Source organism: Thermobia domestica, chromosome 2, assembly GCF_964235325.1.
Source record: "Thermobia domestica chromosome 2, izTheDome1.hap1.1, whole genome shotgun sequence".
NCBI classification, from domain to species: Eukaryota; Metazoa; Arthropoda; class Insecta; order Zygentoma; family Lepismatidae; genus Thermobia; species Thermobia domestica.
The window spans coordinates 231068603-231090177 of NC_137455.1; the positions used below are offsets into that span (position 1 = coordinate 231068603).

The 21575-nt window shown below is 34.6% G+C and overlaps 1 protein-coding gene across 14 annotated transcripts in view; it reads left to right on the forward strand.

Moving 5' to 3' along the window:
- Nucleotides 1-21575, forward strand: part of LOC145678403 (methyltransferase-like protein 25B) — an 881238-nt gene that overhangs the window by 156557 nt on the left and 703106 nt on the right. The window contains exon 1 of one of the 14 annotated variants that reach the window (XM_081748519.1): nucleotides 15970-16565. The exons of 12 other annotated variants lie outside the window; for them this stretch is intronic. In XM_081748519.1, coding sequence (XP_081604645.1) covers nucleotides 16561-16565 — 5 coding nt within the window. In that variant the 5' untranslated portion in view covers nucleotides 15970-16560. Of the gene's footprint in view, nucleotides 1-15969; nucleotides 16566-17672; nucleotides 17791-21575 lie in introns of those variants that run through there. One more of the 14 variants, XM_081748514.1, reaches the window with a different exon arrangement.

Genomic DNA, 21575 nt, shown 5'->3' on the forward strand with positions numbered 1-21575 from the left:
ATACTTTACTATAGTAAGTAAGATTTCGGGGGAGGGCTTAAGCCGGAAAGCCCTCCTAAATACGCCACTGTATATATGCAACACGTGCATTTGCGTGGAACGGCAAGCTTGGATGCTCCGGCAAAATCTGTCATAAGTATATTATTTAAATTAAATATTTCTTGTTGGAAACATACTTCATGATGATGGTAGTTACATTTACTAAGCTGACCTTCTATTTGAATACTACATTCATAAATTATGTTTAGGTTGCATTAGTTTAAGGCCACATGGACAATGCTAAAGCAAATGGTCGAATAAATCCGAGCACAAATTGCTTGATTGTTGTCAAATGCAAGAATTCAATTCTCGAATAGTAGTGAATATCAGTTCCATTTCGTATGTTATCACAGTTTTGATATGAAAGTAGTCTTGTTTTTGTCAGAAGCAAGTTCCTTATCATTGAATATAGAAACAAGTTTTTTTAAAAAATGTTAGGAGATGTAGAAGAAAAATCAAGAAATAAAGATAAAAGAGCTAGTTGCACTGGAATTGCAAACTGCTACATTGAGATTGAAGCTCGATAGTGAATTCTATAAAAAGGATTACCATCTATCCTCTGCAGGTGTGTTTGCTTTATCTTTCACTATCATAATAGATTCACATTTAAAGAAAAAGAAACATACACAACGGAATTGCAGTTTTAGTAAGTATTTAAGCCTTTCTGAGTGCGACTGCACTTACCCTCCCCTTTGTTGTTCATGCTGGAGTAGCATACTTAAAATCATGACTTCTAAGATTTGTTCTTTCTGGAGAAAGGGGGAGGCGGCAAATTATGCCATTGCACGAGGCGTCAAATTGACTAGGACCTGAATATAGGATGACTCAATTTGAAGTAATGCAGGGTGTTTCAAAATTAATATTAGGGTTTTGAAACTTTGTAGTATCTATTACAATTAACTTACAATTATAAATATTATATCACATGAAAGAGCAACTCAAACAGTTTTGTACGCAAGCATGTACATGCATTGTTTCTTCTGCCTGCCGTTAGAAAGAGCAAGTAGCAAAGATGGAGACTAGAGAGCAGAAAGCTTTTTGTGTTTTAATAAAGACTGAACCTGTACAGTGCAACCGTCTGTGTGAAGAATATTAAGGAGACGCTTGCAACTACGTCTTTATTGTTTGCAGTTGCTACAGGTCTAAAACCTACAGACTACGGTTTACGTGCCAATTTCGCAAGTGAAATATTCCTGCATAACAATGAAAATTTTCTGGATCTTATCGTCTACAGTGATAAATCGACTTTTCACCTAAGAGCTAATGTGAACACTCATAATGTTTGCATCTGGCAGTCAGCAAATCCTCAGGAGATGGTACAATTGAAACGAAACTCCCCTAAATTGAATGTGTTTTGTGCCATATGGCGGAAAATTTATGGGCCTTTCTCGCCTATCGACTAGATGTGTGCCGTGTGATGAATGAATCTCACATTGAACACTTGTAGTAAAGACTGTTTGAGGTGCTCTTTTACTAGATGCATTGCTCATAATTGTACGTAAAATGTAGTAAGTACTACGAAGACTTAAACCCCCAAATTTATTTTGAAACACTCGACATTTCTCACCAACAGTGTTGGAACTAAGATGTGAAAAGGAGAGAAAATTTTCCCTATAAAGTTATTGTTTACAATGATATTATTATGAGTCGAGACTATAACTACAACAACAACACGAGTTAGTAGTCAAAAAAATGTAATCAAATGTGTACTCGGTGGCCCAGGTGTCCAAAATGGCACACACAGGTGTGTCACTTGTTTAATCCGCTCCAGTGTGGACACTAATTAAGATATCGGGATATTGTTCTTGCAAAATGTGGTTGGACTATAGTTTATCATATTAATTTCTTTTTCTTCTGGTGTCGAATTTCCTTCTCAAATTTCACCCCAGTAAAAAATTCGAGAATTTTCTAATTTCAAATTTCCTTTACTTTTTTTCCTTGTAGCTTCCTTCGTTGTAGAAAGATATCCTTAAGACTTGCCAGGTAGATACCTCGGATAGATACCTAACTGTTGACATCAATTGGACGGGCCTGCGCGCAGTGTTGCCAATTAGGGAAATTAAAATTCTCCTATATTTGGGCAAAACATTAGAAATTTTTGTTTATAAATCCGTACCTATACGTTCGAGTGCAAGTCAACTTACGCCAATCGAACATTTGTCCTTACTTAACAAACGAAGTACAGATCGTTACAATGGGGTAATTAGGGGACGCACGTAAAATTCATATTTAGGTTCTAGCCCTTGATTTTTCTAGTTTTTCCTTACTTTTCTGTTTACCGTAATATCTTTTTGATAATTAGAAGCTTTGTTCCTTAAATATCGCCATAGTACTTGTAGGATGTATTAGTGGTGTACCAATGTTTAATTTAAGGTAGTTTGCATCTGTCGCGTTGCACTGTTGCCTGCTACCAAATATTTTAATTCCAGATTTTAGGGGGAAATTTTGGAAAAAATATATGTTTGTCTCTATTATTTCCCTCTTGTTGGCTATATCGGAACAGACGTACCAGTATCTGGAAGTCTCGTCTTTGCTCTACACAACGCACTATAGAAAGTTTCAATAGGATAATTAAGGGAAGTACAGTTGAGCTTTACAGTGGACCTTGTTCTCTAATTGGAAAGATAACTGTGATTTTTCTTAAGGTAGAATGAGATATTTTTTATTGACATGCTTACTTTATTAGATATCATCACAAAACATGTAGGATATATTAGAGGGATACCAAAGCTTATTTTAAGATAGTTTGTGTGTGTCTGATAGTAGTGTTGCTAGCTACAAAAAATTTTAATTCCAGATTTTAGGGGCAAATTTTGGGAAAAATTCCAATTTTATTTCTATTATTTCCTTCTTGTTGGCTACATTCGAACAAATGTACCAGTGTCTAACAGCTTCATCCTTAGCATACACAGCGCACCATAAAAAGTTTCACTAGAACAATTAGGGGTAGTACAGTTGAGGTTTATAATAAACCATGTTCTGGAAATGGTAAGAAAATGGTGAATTTCTGAGGTAGAATGAGATTTTTTTTTAAATTTCATACTTACTTTGTTATATATCGCCATGATACTTGTAGGATATATTCTTTGAGTACTACGGTTTATTTTCAGATAGTTTTCGTCTGTCTGATGGCAGCGTTTCCAGCCAAACAATTAATTCCCGCTATTAGGTGAAAAATTCGGAAAATTTTCCTTTTCCCCTCTATTATTACCCTCTTACTGGCTACATTGAAACAAACGTATCACTACCTGAAAGCTTGCTCTTTGCCCTACAGAACGCACCATAAAAAGTTTCAATAGGATAATTAGAGAAGCTGTACCCCGGCATATTTGATTTTTGCCTCTTAGGCGTAAAAAGTGTCAAAATTTCATGTGTACGACAGAATTTTTTCTTTCCTACTTTGAATGGAAGCCAGCGACTTCAGGATTTCACTGTACCTTGTCAACACATCAAAGATTTCTTTAGGTTACTTGAACCCATATAGCAGCAGTGGTGCTAGATACAAAAAAAATTTGAAATTCGGTTAGGGATTTTTTGTAAATTTTCACCCCTACATTTCCCTCAATAATTTCCCACCCGTTGGTAACACTGCAATGCAACTTACACCAAAAAATAGCCACATCCATTTTCTTAAAAACAAGGCCTTAACCATATCAATCGAATGAATAGCTTTTGAGCAATAAGTCACTAACTGGAAATGTAGGAAAACGCCAAAAATGGCCTGGGACCGAAAGGAATAATCACACAATTTTGCTCGTATAGGTTCGAAGAAACAAACGATTTGTAAGTTACGAGGGCTTCGACTCTAGTTCTGTTGATTCTTTCAATAATCTGCAACATAAATCAATAAATAATAGTTGCCAGAAAAAAAACAGACTTTTGAAAAAAAACATGAAAAAGAACGATGTTTTTTATTGAAAAAAAACTTCACAGAAAAAAAACCGTTTTTTTACAACACTAGTCTCAGATAAGCAGCGACAGTGTCATCCCTATTTACCCTAGGATAATGGTTCATATCTCGTTTTTCTCAGAATGGAACAGCCTTTCAAACGGTACCACTTACATGTCCTTATGATGTACCAGAAGGGAATTATTTGAGGGAAAATCGGAATTTTTTGCAAAAAAAGAAACTTCTTCAAAGTTTGGGGCCCCCTGAGGCTCTAACGGGTCTGCGCACAAACCTCCCCAAAATTTGAAAAAATACTACATAGTGTACTAATTACATGTGACAAATTTAAATTTCCTGTCTTGAATAGTAGGGGCGGGAAAATTTTTTACCCATGTTGAGAGAGCATCAAAAAAACGCCCAAAAATTCCCTAAAATGCCCCCTACAAATTTAAAAAAAATTCTGACACGCGCCTAATGATCGTAAAATTATGGGTCATACGTCGTTTTGTTCAGAATAGAGTAGCCTTTCAGATGGTATCACACGAATTTCCCTCGGACGTCCCTAAGGAGGGAAACATTGAGGAAAATAGGGATTTTTGCTGAAAAATCCCCTTTTTCCCGGTTTGGAGCCCTCTGGTGCGGCCCTGGGTAAACATAGAGATCCAGAAATCACTTCCAAAAATACTACGTATTGTACTAACTGCTTGTGCCAAATACCAATCTCCTATCTTCAACACTAAGGACGGGAAAAATATTTTCCTCTTCTGGGAATATTCCCAGAATGCCCCAGAATACCCTATATAAATTTCAAAAATTTCTTGACACGTCCCTAATTATCGTAGGATCACGATTAACACACCATTCTCCTCAGAATAGAGCAAGCTTCCAGATTGTATTACCTTCATGTCCCTCGGACGTCCCTAAGGAGGGAAAAAATGAGTAAAATAGGGATTTTTGCTGAAAAATCCCTTTTTCCCGTTTTGGGGTCGTCTGTTGCGGCCCTGGGTAAACATAGAGATCTGGAAATCACTTTCAAAAATACTACGTAGTGTACTAATTACTTGTGCCAAATACCAATTTCCTGTCTTCAATACTAAGGACGGGGAAAATATTTTCTCTTCTGAGAATCCGAAATTTCCCAAGGATACTATACAAACTTCAAAAATTTCCTGACACGTCCATAATTATCATAGAATGATGATACATACGTCGTTCTCTTTAGAATAGAGCAGGCTTTTTGATGGTATTACCCGCATGTCCCTAGGACTTTCCTAAGGAGTTACAAGTGAGGAAAATAGGGATTTTTGCAGAAAAAATCCCTTTTTTCCCAATTTGGGGTCCTCTGTCGCAACCCTGGGTTAACATGGAGATCTGAAAATTACTTTAAAAATATTACTTATGGTACTAATTACTTGTGCCAAATACCAATCTCCTATCTTCAATACTAAGGGCGGGAAAAATATTTTCCTCTTCTGCGAATATTTCCAAAATTTCCCAAGGATACTATACAAACTTCAAAAATTTCCTGACGCGTCCCTAATTATTGTAGGATGATGATTCATACGTCGTTCTCTTCAGAATTGAGTAGGCTTTCAGAAATTACCACTCAAATGTCCCTAACATGTAGCCGAGCGGAGCAAGAATCGCGAAAGTGGGATTTTTGGTCAAAAATATCCCTTTTTTACCGTTTTGTCCCTCTGAACCCCCCTTTTGTGTTGACGATGAGATCCGAAAAAATTCTCGTAAAAACTAATGGATCCACTAATTGTTTATGGAAAATGTTAGGTTTCTAGGATTAAAGAGAAGCTCACCAAAAAATGTTGAAGTTCGACCTCAGTAAAAAAAGGGAATTTGTAAATTGATGACGTCATACCCCCCTATGTTCTGACGCTCAGAAGCGTATAGGCCCTTACAAGGCTTTCTTGAATGCCTCCTCTCTTGGAAAATTAAAAAAAACCGGAACTAAATAGCATTCTTATTTCTCTTTTAATCGAATCTTTAAGACACTACAATATCGGTCGAAAACGACCGAAAAAACTTAAAAGGGTTAATAAGAAAAACCCCTCCCAAGATACTTTTCTAAATCCGCCACTGATTATCAGTATAAAATGGTCTTCAAGGTTGTATCCGAAAGGTTATTGCTGAATATACAAACAAAACGAAATATTAGTTATGCTTGTACTCATAAACCCAAATAAAAATTGGGAAATTTTAGAAAAAAAAAAAAAAAAAAAAAAAAAAAAACAAACATTAAGCAGAGAAACACCTCCCAAAATACTTTTCTGAATCCGCTACTGTTTATTTGTATAAAATGGTATTCAAGTTTATTGCTAATAATCCGGAAGATTATTGCTAATAAATCTTTGCACAGCTACAGTATAACAAGAATATGGAAGTACGCTTTGACAGATATACTGACAAACGTACGCTCTGGCGGATATATTGAAAAACAAAAGTTTAACTTATGTGCTAGAAACTAGAGTAGGCCTACTACTCTCTAGGAAATGTAACACGGATGACTAAAAAGAAATGATGTAGAAAAGAAAGAAATGTCGATAACTCAGATATTAAAATAAAGTTATATATATTCTACAGTTGCTCTCAAATACTGCGTACTTTGTTTCCTTTAATTCGTAAAACATGTGTTCCATCCATCATGATGGTGAATTTGAAAATGAAAAAAGCCAAAATTCTCGTTTTTTTTTCCAAAAAACCCGTCTCTTTATGTGCAAAAAACCATCGATTCAAAAAAGCCGACTTTTTTGCATCTCTAATAATACATCTCTATTGCTTTATTCGTTCTGGAAATATGAGGATTTAAGTTATGGGAACTTTGTTATTTTGTGCAGATAGTACGGTTTCTCTGGCAGAATTCGATCACTACAGATTGCATTCCTACTCAAATTGTGCATTGAAATGATCTTAATGCTCTTACTCAAATATAATACTACCACTACTACTACTAATAATAATAATGACTGGAGCGATGATCAATGGAAGAAGGCACTCTGGACCGACGAATCTAAATTGCAATTTTTTCTTCTTCCAATGCTAGAAGTTCGTGTGTCATCGTCCCTTACAGCGATTTCACTCCAACCGTGTAATACCTATAGCAAGGCAAGGAGAAGATAGCGTCAGTGTTTGAGGACGCTACATAGACTACCACATTATACAAACTACACAGATTACAGACTACCATGTTGAGTTAGTTCGAAATAATGAAATAATGGACAAAAACGTGTTGCATGGAATTCCATCAAAAACGTAGATTTGGGGCAATGAATTTGTACTACAACAGCATTTCCAACCCAACCATTCTTTCAAGCTATGAGTATTTTTCTGCAATGCAAAGAAGACGCTTACATCGCCAACAAATGGAATAATCGCCACAGTCACCGGATTTGTTACCCATCGAGCTCTTATAAAATACACTTGACAGGACAGTCCGTAAATAAATGCCAACAAATATTGAAGATCTTTTGAGCTACTAGAACCACATACTTTCAATACTCAACACTGAAACGAAAGAACAAAGTTACGCCTCTGGCTTCAATTAATGCAGGCATAAAAATCCGGGACAATAATGTTATTAATAGCCAAAAATTATTCCACAGAATTATCTGTGTCGTAAAAGGAATTGATCAGTTGAAAGATTGCTCCCGATATGAGCTTTCACCAAAACTACCTTCACTATTTGATAACATCTAAATGAGAAAGGGCATCGAGTCATGTTTAGTTTCAGCTTTCAGATGTGAAGAAAGCAACTTGGAAGTGCCAACGAATGCTGTTCAAGTTTTGGATAGAGGACACAGCTGCATTCTGTTGTATCCCCAAGACCAGCGACATACGGTGATATTCTTGAATGCTACATGTCATACGTAATATCTCATTGCGGTGAAAATTGCATCGTTGTTTTTGATGGATATTCTGAACAGCCAACGACTAAAGGAATCGCGCAGAAAAGAACAGCACGTACAACATCGGCAACAATTCACTTTCAAGAATACTCAGTTGCGCCTTGTATTCAAGCTGAATTTTTAGGTAATTGCAATAATAAACTTGTCTTAATAAATGCCATGGTAGCTCGTTGTTTGAAGTCCAATGTGAAGGTTTGCCAAGCAGAAGCTGATGCTCATATTTCAGTCGTTAATGTAGCCTTGGAAAATGCAAAATGTCAAGTACCTGTTGTTGTTGTCGGTCAGGACACTGATTTTTTGATTCTGTTAACAGCATTATAAAAAGAGAAAGTGTAATGTGTGGTTTCTAAGGCCTGCCTCTGGGACTAAGAATCAGAAAACTGTATTTATCAGCAACAGTTATTATTTGGGGAAGAAATATGTGATGTACGGTTGTTATTCCATGCATCAAAAAGTGATACAATCTCAGCTATATATCGAAAGGATAAACTTTAAGCCATGCGTCTTTTCCAGAAAGATAAAGATTTGAGAACATCAGTTTTAGTGTTCAATGATCCATTGTCTACCAAAGAAGGAATAGCCGAAGCTGGTGACAGATTTCTGCTTCAAATCTGTGCCCCCCCTTCCCCCCGAAAAGCCAGAGCCTTGATGAGTATTGTTATTATGGGTACAATTTTCTCATCCGTAAGCAAACATTGAGTGAAAGATTTGATCTCGCAGTACTCCCCCCAACAAGTGCAGGCGCAAAGCAACATTGTATCCTTGTATATCATCAAGTGCAGGAATGAAGGGAAATTCATTACAGCCTACAAATTGCTGATGGACACAATCTATCAACAAATTGGTGCATGTTTGCTCAGACCTGGAACCTGCTTCTTCTGGGTTATTACACACAATATCTTATAGATGTAATAGATAATTGTAGGGCCGCGGTGGCTCAATGGTAGAGCGTTCACCTCTGGTGCTTGGGATCCCGGGTTCGATCCCAGCCCCTGCCAAGTGAACTTTGTGGTGGATAAACACCGTGTGCGTGGGTTTTCTCGGGGTTCTCTCGTTTCCTCCCACTTTCTTCATTCCACCATTTCATTCATTTCTCATAAGCACCGTCTCCTTTAGCTTAACCGGCATAACCGTGGGACGTAAAACTCAAAAATTTCATTTCATTTTCCTGCTTGTCCCCTTGTATCCGTAAAAAAAAAAAATAAATAAATAAATAAATAAATAAAAAATATAAACTTACCCTCTTCGATGAAAGTGTATCATATTGTATGGCTATGTGGGTTTATTTTACGATGACGCCTTATAGTATTTTGTGATGTCTTATGAGTAATTATATGAGTTTCTTTTCTTTCATAAGACAGGAATACGGTAGTGCACCGGATTTGAATTCGAAGAAAGTACATTGACTCCCCTTAAATTTAATAAATATTCTATAAGACTTATATACCTTTTGGGAATTTGCATTATAATTTTATTTCATAATGTTAATGTACTATATTAAAACATACGACGTCACATAGTGTTTGCTGACGACATTAGTTCTATAGATTATAATTCCATTCAAACACATTTATAAGCATAAATTGTAGTTTATTCATTTTCTTTGCTTTCTTTGTTGCACTAAGATGCTGGCAATGTTTTAATGTTACTGTGGATGTTATTTAGTCACACACATTTATATTCTCGAAATATGTATTCCATTAAATACAAAATACATGTTTCTTGTTCAGATACCTTTCTTTTTGTTTATTGTGATGAAGATAATTTGTTTTCATGTGACAGAATAGTACTGGTTTGCAAAGATTCATAGTGCGAGTTCTGAAAAGTGAGTGAAAATAGAGCTTTGTTATAGAAATTGTATATAATTAATGAAACAAAACATAAAATTATCATAGGTAAATTTAAATTACCTGTAATTTGTATTGCAACAGTCTACGGTTATATACAGGTAGTACCGTTCTGAACGTGTACTGCAATTCACGGAATGATGTTATTTTTCCTTGGGTTTTACAGCATAAATAATAATAATAAGCATAACAGTCACATGGTGTCGTTCCTGAACTTTACATTTGGATATTATTGTATTTACAATAAATACAATGAAGTTTTAAAGTTGCAACGTGTGCTGTATATGAATTTGAAAGCCATTGCAGTCAAAATATTCTCCATGACATCAGATAATTAGGTAAATTGTAATCCAATGACACTCTGATTTTGTCGAAGGATTGTTAATCACGATTGTCGTCAGAGGAAGAAAAATTCGTAAGGGCAATTTATTGCTGGCAAACATCACTGTGAAGTGATTTCTAAATAATGAACTTCCGTTTAAGGCACTAGCTAGCTGTAGTGTACTTAATATTATGAATTGAAATAATCAATAATGTATATGGACCTTCATATTTAAAAATCCAGAATAATATTGTGTTGGTGGTCGGTTTCTAGAAGTGATGAAGACTCGCCATACACAATGCAGTTTGCACAAAATACGCCGAATGTTTTCTTCCTTCCGTTTGATTTGGTTTTCACTTTATTTTCACTTAAGGACCTGATTTTTTTTTAGCAACCCGATTTCACACTTTAAAAGCATTAGCGTTTTGTTGTTGTTATTCAGTAGGTTGCTTTCTATTGTGCACAGATTTTCCATCACGTTTCTTGTTCATTTATTATTGTCGAAAAATTCGTACACGTTTGAAAACTCTTGAAACTCGAAATGTATCACCGCTAAAATTTGACCGTGTAGAAGTGCTACCTGCATGTGATATGAGCCATATTTTACATATTTCAATATTCATGTGCGTGTAAAAAAGAAGTGAACTTTTGTATTACGTAATTGTCACGTTACTTCTTCGCTTTTTTGTGAAAAACTCTACCATTAGCAGAATAAACCTTTCTGGACCTGATTGTACTTACACGCCTAGACCCTTAGACCTTTAGCATTCCTGTACATAAACACTAAATGTGAAATGACAGTGTTAGAGACCAACCAATCATTAAAGCTGCTTTTGCATTGTGTGCTTGTTTTTCTTCCTCAGTACTATTTTTCTGAATCAACAACAGGATATCTTTAAGTACCACAATTAATTTGTAATACTTAGTACTGCTAGGAAACCATCAACATTTACGATTTACGTTTATGCTCATTCCCTGGGTCTTTCTACAAGCTTTTCCATATAGGACGTCAAATTTGACAGATAGGTAAATCTTTATGGAAACAATTATATTTTACTCATATCTAAAATTAACTTCCGCTATTTATATGAAATACGTTGTAAACCATATGTCCATCTGACTCAGTCTGTATCCATTTATACGATCCACAAAATTATTGAAGATCTTTTTGCAGATGTCTGCCCCAATGGCTCCAATGAAGTGTATGATTTCCGCATTCAGTTCGGAAAGAGTGCGTGGTTTGTTGGCGTAAACTTGTGGGTTTGCAAATTCGCATAAGTAGAAATAACAGGTTTTAAGATCAATGACCTTGACTGTTTTTTTATAGATTCTGCTATATTGTAGAACCGTTTGAGACGCATTACGTCTGCCTGTTTCGCCTATAAGTGAAATGCTATTTTCCCTGATGAATCTGGACTACTCTTGTCTTGTTTCTGGAAACACTTTTTTCCATCTTCGAGCGATCATTTTTTGTGCTTTGTCAATTCTCTTTTTTACGTTACAGGTTGCCTTGGCCTTGTTCTTCTGGACAGAAAATCTAGTATAACTATGTTGATATTTGACGTTCAGTTTGATTATTCATAATCAAAGTAACGAACAGCGAAATACCGAACAACACTTTTACTAACAAGTAAATTTGAGAAATAAACATAAAGGTAGACGATATTTTGTGTTTTTACTTTTATCACAAGCAGCTACCGTTCAGTTTATTGTAATGCCTATTACGAAAGCTGCAATCGCTACACAATTTAACAAAATGCCCGGGTTGTAAAGGCTCACTTTTGAAACGAGATTACAAGCAAAGGGCTCGAGTTGCGCAATAAGAGTTATGTATCCTTAGAGAGCATCAAATAGTTAGTTAATTACCAAGTTATTAGCTGCAGTCCTCCAATAGGGAAAAAGTAATGAGACTTCAAAGGTAACAAGGGGGTATATGACAAAAACAAGATAGAAAGCGTTTCTCCCGTCTCTCCTATGTATTTCGGAAAGTGAGATAGCGATTCAAACGGCATATTCAAGCCACACAGTTGATGTGGAGAGTAATAAGGATCGAATGATCCAAACAAAAGCACTTCGTACAATGTGCACATCTTACAACAACTAACAAAGACAGATTTGTTCTTTCGAATGTCACATTCACGAAGAAACTGATCCTGCTGGATTCACGGGACTATTGCAGCCTCTGGATGTGTACTTCTTCCGTCCTTACGAGAACTTTGTCAAAGTGGTCACTGACACAATCCCAGGACACGAACATCTGGCACCGTGACAAGTTCATGAATTTCCAATCGTTTACATTGTACCAGTTCTGTGCTCCCCTGTTCCGGAATATGGTTCCATTTGCTTTCTACAAAGTAGGGTATCTGGATATCGAACCGGAAGCATTCCAGACACCAATTCAGTACTGCTTCGACTCCCTTACCACTGAATTGTGTTACCACTCCGAGTCGATGGCCATTGTAAGTTGTGCACATAGTGCACAAACTTCTTTTGTTTGGATCATTCGATCCTTTCTATTCTCCACATCAACTGTATGGCTTGAACATATCATTTAAATCGCTATACGAGTATACCTTCCCAGATGCATAGGAGAGACGGGAAAAATGTTTTCTTTCTTGCGTTTGCCATAGGCCCCAATTTACCTTTAAAGTCCAATCACTTTTTCCCTCTTGGCGGACTGCAACTAATAGCTTGGTAATTAACTAACTGCGCAACCCGAGTCCTGATATCGTACGCTTTGCTTGTTAGCTCAGCTCAAACTCCGAGTGTAAAATATGAGTTAACTCAACCTTTTTGAAAGTAGCGCGCTCAATTCACGCTGTTTTTTTTCTTTTCTTTTGTTTCAGCTGACGCTCAAAATAAGGAAAACACACTGATAATTTAATAACAAAAAATATTTACAATGATACAAATTGAGAACCGCCCGGATTTCAATTGGAAATGTTAGGGTAAAATTACTTTACAAAGAAAGAATAATACTAATATTCATAATATTCATAATATACTAATACTAATAATATTCAAGGAACTCATTTATACAACCAGCAGATCTGTAATTACAGTAATAAGTAATAATGACCATAGTAATAATGACCTCAATATGTGTCTCCATAATAGAAGCATTCTACATCTTATGTACCCTAACACCTCATAAGCACTTGTGTGAAGTATTGTAAAGCTGTGTGAATTCGACACCTTTACATTATGCTACCCGGTTGCCTTTGCTTCCTCAGCCCTTGCACTTCACCTCCCTGTGTGTTATGAAACAAATATCATTGCCCAACGTGTTTAGCAAAATGGCAGTCTGTTAACAGAGCAAACGTATTTAAATCATCAAGAGATTTGCTTGCTCAAAAATAAACACTATTTTGTAGCCATATTTTGTATGCTGGGCAGTTCTTAATTTCTGCGAAAAGATTAAATCTGCCTATATATATTCAAAGTTTTATTCGCAGTCAGTTTGTGAGTGGTGGTCATTTTTGTTGAGCAGTGCGTGCCAACAAGATACTTTGCAGATGTTAGCCTAAACTTCTATATCTTAGGACTGGGCTATTCAAACACATTGCAACAAACATCATTTTCATCATCACTTTCTCTTCTGTAGTTGTGGGCTGACTATAAAATCCATGCTAAGTTCCAAAATGAAAATATTGAGTAAAAAGCCCAGATGTATCTTGAGAACTGGTTGGACATATACCCACGCGTATTCTTCTGGCGATAATTTGAACTACTTCCACAGTAAATACTAAATAGCCCGTTGTTCACTGAACCGAGTTAGGCACATAGGCCACATTTTGACATTAAACCGAACTTTTCCATTTTTGGCACCTAGCATGAATTTTATTTTCTGTCTACAATTTAGCGTCGTATCATGAGAAGCCTAATTGAACCCTAATAGGTCAAAATTACTCGCTAAATTTAGTATCGAAATTTAACAGATTCTACTTTCTAGAGCTGAGATTTGTAGTGAAGAGAATGTCAACGTTGAATTTTTAAAAATTATAATTGCATATGATACTACAGTTACTATAGCTGAAGTACACTAATACATTTTTTCCTACAATTTGTATAATTTTTTAAAGTTTGAAATTTTGTAATTTTTGCAATGTTTGGAGAAATTTCAACTGTGATATTTAACTTTGAAGGAAGTTGTGAATTTACAGAAGTTCCACGGAAAACATGTTCATGCTACACTCAGTCATTTGTTTCTGAACTAAATACTTAGCCAACTTGAATCATAGAACACATTGTTTTAATTTATTTTTACTATTTTAATGTTGAATGAGCTTATAACAATCAAATAGAAAAGTTAATTTTGATTTTTCCCCAACAACGAATAAAAATAAGATAAAATAAAGTATTAAAAGAAGTAAAAATAATAATAATAGAGCATTGAAAAATATGAACTGATTATTATAATTTAATTAGTAAGTACAGTAGGTTGGACAATGTCTCTGCACGCTCATTATTAACTTTTCGGATGCAGTGGCAGCCAAAATAAGAATAGAAAAAAATCAAACATTTTCAACCACAAAACAGATTTTGGACTAGAAACATTTGTTGGCTCTTTCCATGGGAAGAGTGTCTACGATGTAGTAGGAGGTACAAACAGCGTAACAGTAAGCCAGTTTGCGAAGAACAGGAAATCAAATGCTCAATATGTGTTAATTTACACAAGTTGATAGTTAAAATTTCAGGAGTTTTATCAAGTGTGTTGAGTTAAAATAACATTTTAATAACCTAGAGACATCAGCTTGTAAAACGACCAGTAATCAAATGTATTACAAATCAGGAAAGAAAACTCAAAAAGTAAAAGTTAGTGGTACCTCACTAAACTTTCTGTCTCCAATTTCTTAAACTAAATCAAGTTATGCTGCAATTATTACTGAGACATTTATTTATGAAACGAACAAAATTACAAGATGTTTTCGGAAAACTTCGTTTGAAGGAAATTAACTCCTCCTGGAACTTTTTGAGATTATTTATGCCATTTATTAGAATTATTAGTGAAATATTTATTTGTGAACTCCCAACAAAATTACACAAGTCATATTTGAGAAAGTGTCTACAAAATCGCCAAGAGTAAATCCCCTTGTGAATATTTTCATCAGAAGCGATTTATGTATCTTTATATAGTTATTAGTAAAATATTTATCTGTGACGTATGAACAAAATCGCCTGATTCGTTTTGATAACATCATTATGGAAAAATCACTCTCAAGTATATATTATTCGTTATGGAATTTTTAAAAAAATGAGTTATGCCATATTGTCAGGTTATTAGTGAAACATTTACAAGTGAGGGTAGGACAAAATCCAAGCGGACAAAATCCAAGCTAAATTCTGGTAAGTCGGACAAAACCCAAGCGGATAAAATCCAAGTAACAGTATCATGTGCGTAGCTGTGGTATGTGCGTGTGAACACCCTAATTATATTGTGTGTTTCTTTCTTCAATTGTCAATTGCATTCTAAAGTTTTATCTGTAATTCTTCAATTTATTGAAATAACATTTCATTTACTTTTAAAGAACTGAAAATCCAATAAAATATGAAAGATTGTCACAGTAAGAGTGCAGATGAGCTTTAATTACTCATAAAGTATTCTGACTACTGCTAGGACATGCCCAGGTGGATCCAATTTAGGGTGATCAAAAATATTTTGACTAAAAAGAGTATATTCACTAAGTAACCAGAAAATGAAAGCACTGACTTGCTAAATCAGAGATAACAAATAACAGCATGTAATATACCTATTATAGTTAGGTATAATATATATATTTTTTTTATGGTGAAATTAGAAATGGGACACCCTATATAATAATGGCTCTTAATAGTAAAAATTTTGATTTATTTGTTAAATTTATTCATTTTACGTTAAAAATTAACTTTTCTTCATATAATTCAATAATAGCTAAAAGAAATAGACCAAATTTATATTTTTGGTAATATTTCTCGTTTCTTAAATAGTAATTAAATTTTCTCTATGTTTATTTCCTTATTTGGTCAACAACAATGGGTAAAAATCTGGTTTATAAATTTTTTCTTCCAAACCATCTGTCAGAACAGACATACAAGTGTTCCTTAAAGAATCCTCCAATCATAAAATTAATAAAATAAATTAGAACCCCCTCGCCCTTCTGAGATTCTCAAAATCAGAAATTCTGCCAGATGTTTTTGCAGTGTCATAGCGTTAGTCACGAGGGTGCTTTCCTTAGGTGTGATTGGCTGGGAGATCTCAGCTCATCTCGGTCGAGAGGTAGGATCGTGTCTTTTAACATCAGTCATCGAATGATCAACATCTGGTTTCCGACGCAGCGACGTTATAAAATTTGGTGTGTCTATTTCGGTATTATACTTTATAGTTCAGGAACAGTTGCGATCCTAGACTTCATTAGTTTAACATATTTCAGCAATCAGTGAATAATATCTGGAATCCGAAATTTTTATTTTTGCAAAGAAATTAACGATTTTGAAGGAATTCAGTCACCATGACAGATCAGTGGAATTGATTTGGACTAAGTTTGGATACTTCAATCTTCAGTCTTCATGCAGTGAGTAAAAAGAGTTATCACAGACAAGATTGGGAGGTTTAGAAGTTTGTCATCGTAATTTTTTTTTTTTAAATTTTAACAAAATTTTCCGTTTTTTGGACCAGGAATAACCTGTTCCTATCCCTAGTTTGTACAGTGTGTTTGTTCGAGAGATTAAAAAAAAAAAAAAAAAAAAAAAAAAAAAAAAAAAAAAAAAAAAAAAAAAAAAACAAGATGCATTGTAATTTGAGGTGTGCTAAGTTGGTCGACACCATGACAGCTTAAATTTCGAACCGGGTTTCTATCCATCTTGATTTGTCGCTCCCATAATGTAGGTAAATTGCACAAAGATTCCTCTCCCTTCAGGGGGGGATCTTCTCAGGACCATTTGATAGGTCTTCTTGAACTTAGCAATGATTTAGTAAGAACTTCAGGGCCAATGGGCCCCGAAAATTTTTCTCCGTAAATTTATTTTGAATATTCGCGTTATGTATTCAGAGCCATATTATTCGGATAGTCAAATATTTATACGTGTAGATTCTGGTTAGTAATTCGTATTTATATTATGTGTAGTTTTATGTAATTGATGTCATTATGGTGCAGTAGTTGAATAGTTGTGTGTGTGAGTGAGTGGATTATTGAGGACGGTTTAGTGTTATATTTAAGCAATTAATTACTTGTTTTCTTACATTTTTTGGACAAAAACCTTAACCACAAAATTAATCTTATTCTTGCTTTAGTACGGAATTCAGTATTCAAATGTTTAAACTTTTATCAGCACAAGGTTAGTTTCTGCATTCACAGCGCCCTCTAGTAGGAAAACAGCGTACGCACAAGCTTCAATCAATTGACGTCGACTGGTTAAGGAAATAGATATTAACAAAATGAGCATATTTTGTTATGTTTTCGAAATATAATAACAACTGGAGTAATTTCAATGTTTCAGGTCAGTAGGTTGTATTTAGATAAATCGGTATTTGTAAATTTTTACCTCTTCCAACTCGAAATAATTATGCAATCGTAAAATTTCAACTTCACGTTTGACTTTAACAGAACTTCCTAGTCTGTACTCTAGAACCTTAACAGCATAAAAACTATTTCAGTCATTTTATAAACAGGCATTCTCTCGTGTTGTTTTACCTACCCACCTGTTAAGACTAATTAGGATTGAATTCTAGTAAAATATGCGTGTAAAATTACTCAACCCAATAGTTAAAATTTTCACATTACTAAAAATCTACGTAAGGTAAACACAAATTCGGTATGTTACGGATAAAAGTGTTTGGGTTCATGGGAGTTTGATTTGTACTAGCCATTGGTCAATTGTATTTCCTCCAATATGTTGACTTGAGTAGAGGATTTATTAAAGAGTAGTGTGAATGTAGGTTAGAAGTAGTTAATATATTGAATGATAGTGGTGTAAATGGCTGTATTAGTGATTGGGTGTGCTTTAAATGTGAGTCGTCGCGATAATAAGTAAATAGAATTTTTAAAATGAGTCGTTGTTGTTTATGTAAATGGTCACCCCAAAGTATACTTGTGCCAAGAGAATTTTGCCACTAGAGATATACTTGTGCTACTTGACCTCTTATTAAATATTCATCGTTAGATAGGAAACACTTGACCACTGGCTCTCACATTGCAAACTCACATGAAACAAGTGTTGTGTTAAGTTAGGCTATTGAATTTGCCTTGTACAAATAAATTCATAATATTTGTTGACTCGAGTTCTGTTTATGAATGACACAGACTAAGAAATCGAAGCGTGAATAGATAGAAATAACTGTGAAAGGTTCAAGGTAGCAACGAAATGGTTTTCTCAGCAAAATTAATTACAAATACCGATAAATGTTGAATAGCTTATATTTAGGTACGGATTAAAAGTAATAATACATTCGTGAAAGTAATACGACCGAAGTGTCTAACTAATCTTAAAAACCTGAATTAACGTGAGTTAGTCCCCTAGGATTTTTTTAAAATTTCTTCCTCAGTCGTTGTCGAATTTAAAATTTATTAAGGTTCACAAGTGAAGGATGGGACAAGAGTGAATAATATTGTAAAGAAATCCTTTTTTGTATATGTAAACTTCCATACCAGAGTGTCGTTCCCCTCCCCCCTTATATCTTCAATTTCCTTAATTTAAGATTAGATAGCCTGGAAATTTACACGACACTTCAAGGTTGGCGTCCTTGTGTACTGGGAGCCACTACCGAAAATTTGGCAGCAAACAACTCGTTAGTACAAATTTATTTTTATCTTAGGGGGCCGCGGTGGCTCAGTGGTAGAGCGTTCACCTCTGGTGCTTGGGGTCCCGGGTTCGATCCCAGCCCCCGCCAAGTGAACTTTGTGGTGGAGAAACACCGTGTGCATGGGTTTTCTCGGGGTTCTCCCGTTTCCTCCCACTTTCTTCATTCCACCATTTCATTCATTACTCATCATCATCGAATCCTTTAGCCTAACCGGCATAACCGTGGGACGTAAAACTCTGGGAAGATTTCATTTCATTTTTTATTTTTATCTTATTCTGGTTATCCCCGTTTGAATATAGTCTCTTTAAAATCTCTATTACCTTAACTCATACTTTTGTCGTTGGGATATCGAACACTTTTTTTTTTTTTTTTTTTTTTTGTTTTAGAAATTTCCAAAACATAGACCTAACTAACCTTACAGCTAGACCGTTCGTAATTCTGATTGGTTGGGCCGGATACGGTGAGTATTAATACATTTATGGGGACTATTTTCTCCCTATAAATGTATTGATCTGGGCACGGACTTGCGAAACCTTCCGATCAGAAGACACCCCAGCGTGGCGTTATTTAAGCCCGCCCCGTTTCGAAAAATAGAAATAAATTTCGGCCTAAAAGCGACACTAGTCGTGCTTTTTTTTTGGTTTATCACGTCACGCCCTTCTCTCTCTTTCGATTTCTTTGTTTTCTTGCACTTTTCTATTTACGTGTTATTTTTTTAACCATCCCCTCCCCCTTTTTATTTTATTTTATATTTTTTCTTTTTTTAATTTTACATTCTTGTATTTGATTATGAAATCGTTCATACGCAGAGTTAACTTGGAACATTCAATTGAGACATTGACAGACAACTAGTAAGGTTATTTGCTCTTATAGAATTCCAACGAAGCTTTATGCTACTAGTTTCGGCCAGTTGTGTTTGAGATCGATCGCACGATCGATATATATTTCACATAGTACAGGCCTATCAACTGTTTGTTGAAAATTCTGTCTTTTTTTTAAATTTCACTTTTGTTTCCACGATTACCATGAAAATCTAGAAACCTCTGTAATACCTGCCGTAAATTTTGGGTAACTTATTTAGAGAACAATTAAGGATTCGTTAATATATTATCTTTTTTGATATGTTTATTGTGATTTCAACTACGTAGCTGTATTTAATGTATGGCAATGAAGCTTGAAATTTATTTAAACGGGGTAATTGACGTAAAATAAAAAGTAAAGTAAATATAAGTAACATGAATATAATATGATGAAAATATTAGTGAATATTGATAATATATGTGAATGTGTTAAAGAGTCTTTACCTACCCCGCCGTGTGTGTGTTTGTCATAATTTTCATAAATATGTTGCACGTAGTTAGATAATCATCGTATGTTGTAGAATGTAAAACACTATGCCATATTACATGTGAATCCTTGGTGTCGGGAAATATAAACCCTGTGTCACAAACTAAACCCTATATATATGTAACAGCATGAAGCATGTTAAAGGGCAGGTTACATAGTGATGAATGTTCAATGGAATTTCCTAGCCTCCATATTTTAGAACCATACCAGTAGGAAACTACCAAATCTTCTTCGCCTTAGTGGAATCGTGGTCACAGTGCGACAGAAATTAAGATCTAAAGCTGCGAGATTAAGCAACTGAATTAAAAAAAAAAAAAATCCTAATCTCTCCAATTGATACAACCAATTTAAGTTTTCCATTAATTATTTGAAACTTACTTTCCTCCGATGTTCTGTAACTCCGGTGAACGATTATAACGTTATGATAATTAATAAACTTTGTAGTATATTTCAATTCGGGACTTGGATTTAACTTTAGAAAAAATTGAACCGATTTGAACTAAGTAGTGAAAAAACTGGATAATGTATAAAAATATCCACTAGAAATGTTTTGGAAAGGTGTAATAGAAACACCACGTGAACATAAGTTGTCCTTTTAATGAACGCTCGCAAACTCTTGTAGTACAAGGAATCAATTAATGTGAACGTGTGTACAAGGACTTAATTTATTAAGACATGTGCTTTTTAGTGCAAGGACACCTAACGTGGTGCAGTGAACGTGCGCTTTAAGAAGTGAAGTTAATAATAACATGAGATATGAACTCATTTCCAAGCAAAATATACCTTTTTCTCCTTTTATTGTTTTCTTTCGTTTCATCACATATATATATTTATATTTGTAATTTTATTCTACCTTATTTTGTTTTGAAAATTTTATCCGAATATATAGTGTAACCTATAATTTTGTAATGACCAATTGTTGTGATTTTGGTCTGCTCCTTGATTTTATTTACTATTAAATATATGTTTCCTAGTTTTCTTCTTTCTCTATGATCTGTACAATAAATGTACTAAAAACTTTAGATAGAATTATTCTTTCTTTTTTTTTTTTTTTTTTTCTTGAAGATAAAATCGTCCTGTGCGTAAGTGTGTGTGTGTGCTTGTGGATGGATGGATATTTTTTATATTTAAGTACTAGTGTTTTCTTCTGATATTAAGTGCGGTAATTATATATATAAATACATGTGAATGTTTATAAAACGCATCATAGTCGTAGTCAATGTGATAACGTATATTCTAGTTTGATATGGCTCTGAGAGGCAAGCTAACATCGAAGAATAAGCTAAAGCCAAGTGAAACATTATGTTTAAAATTTTTATTAATATATATATATTTCTGTTATTTAAAATTTGAGCAACTCAAAGTATTACCAGAATTTAAGTAAATATTCAGTTTATATATGTAGTTTAAAGATAAAAAATCGCCACTCCTGATA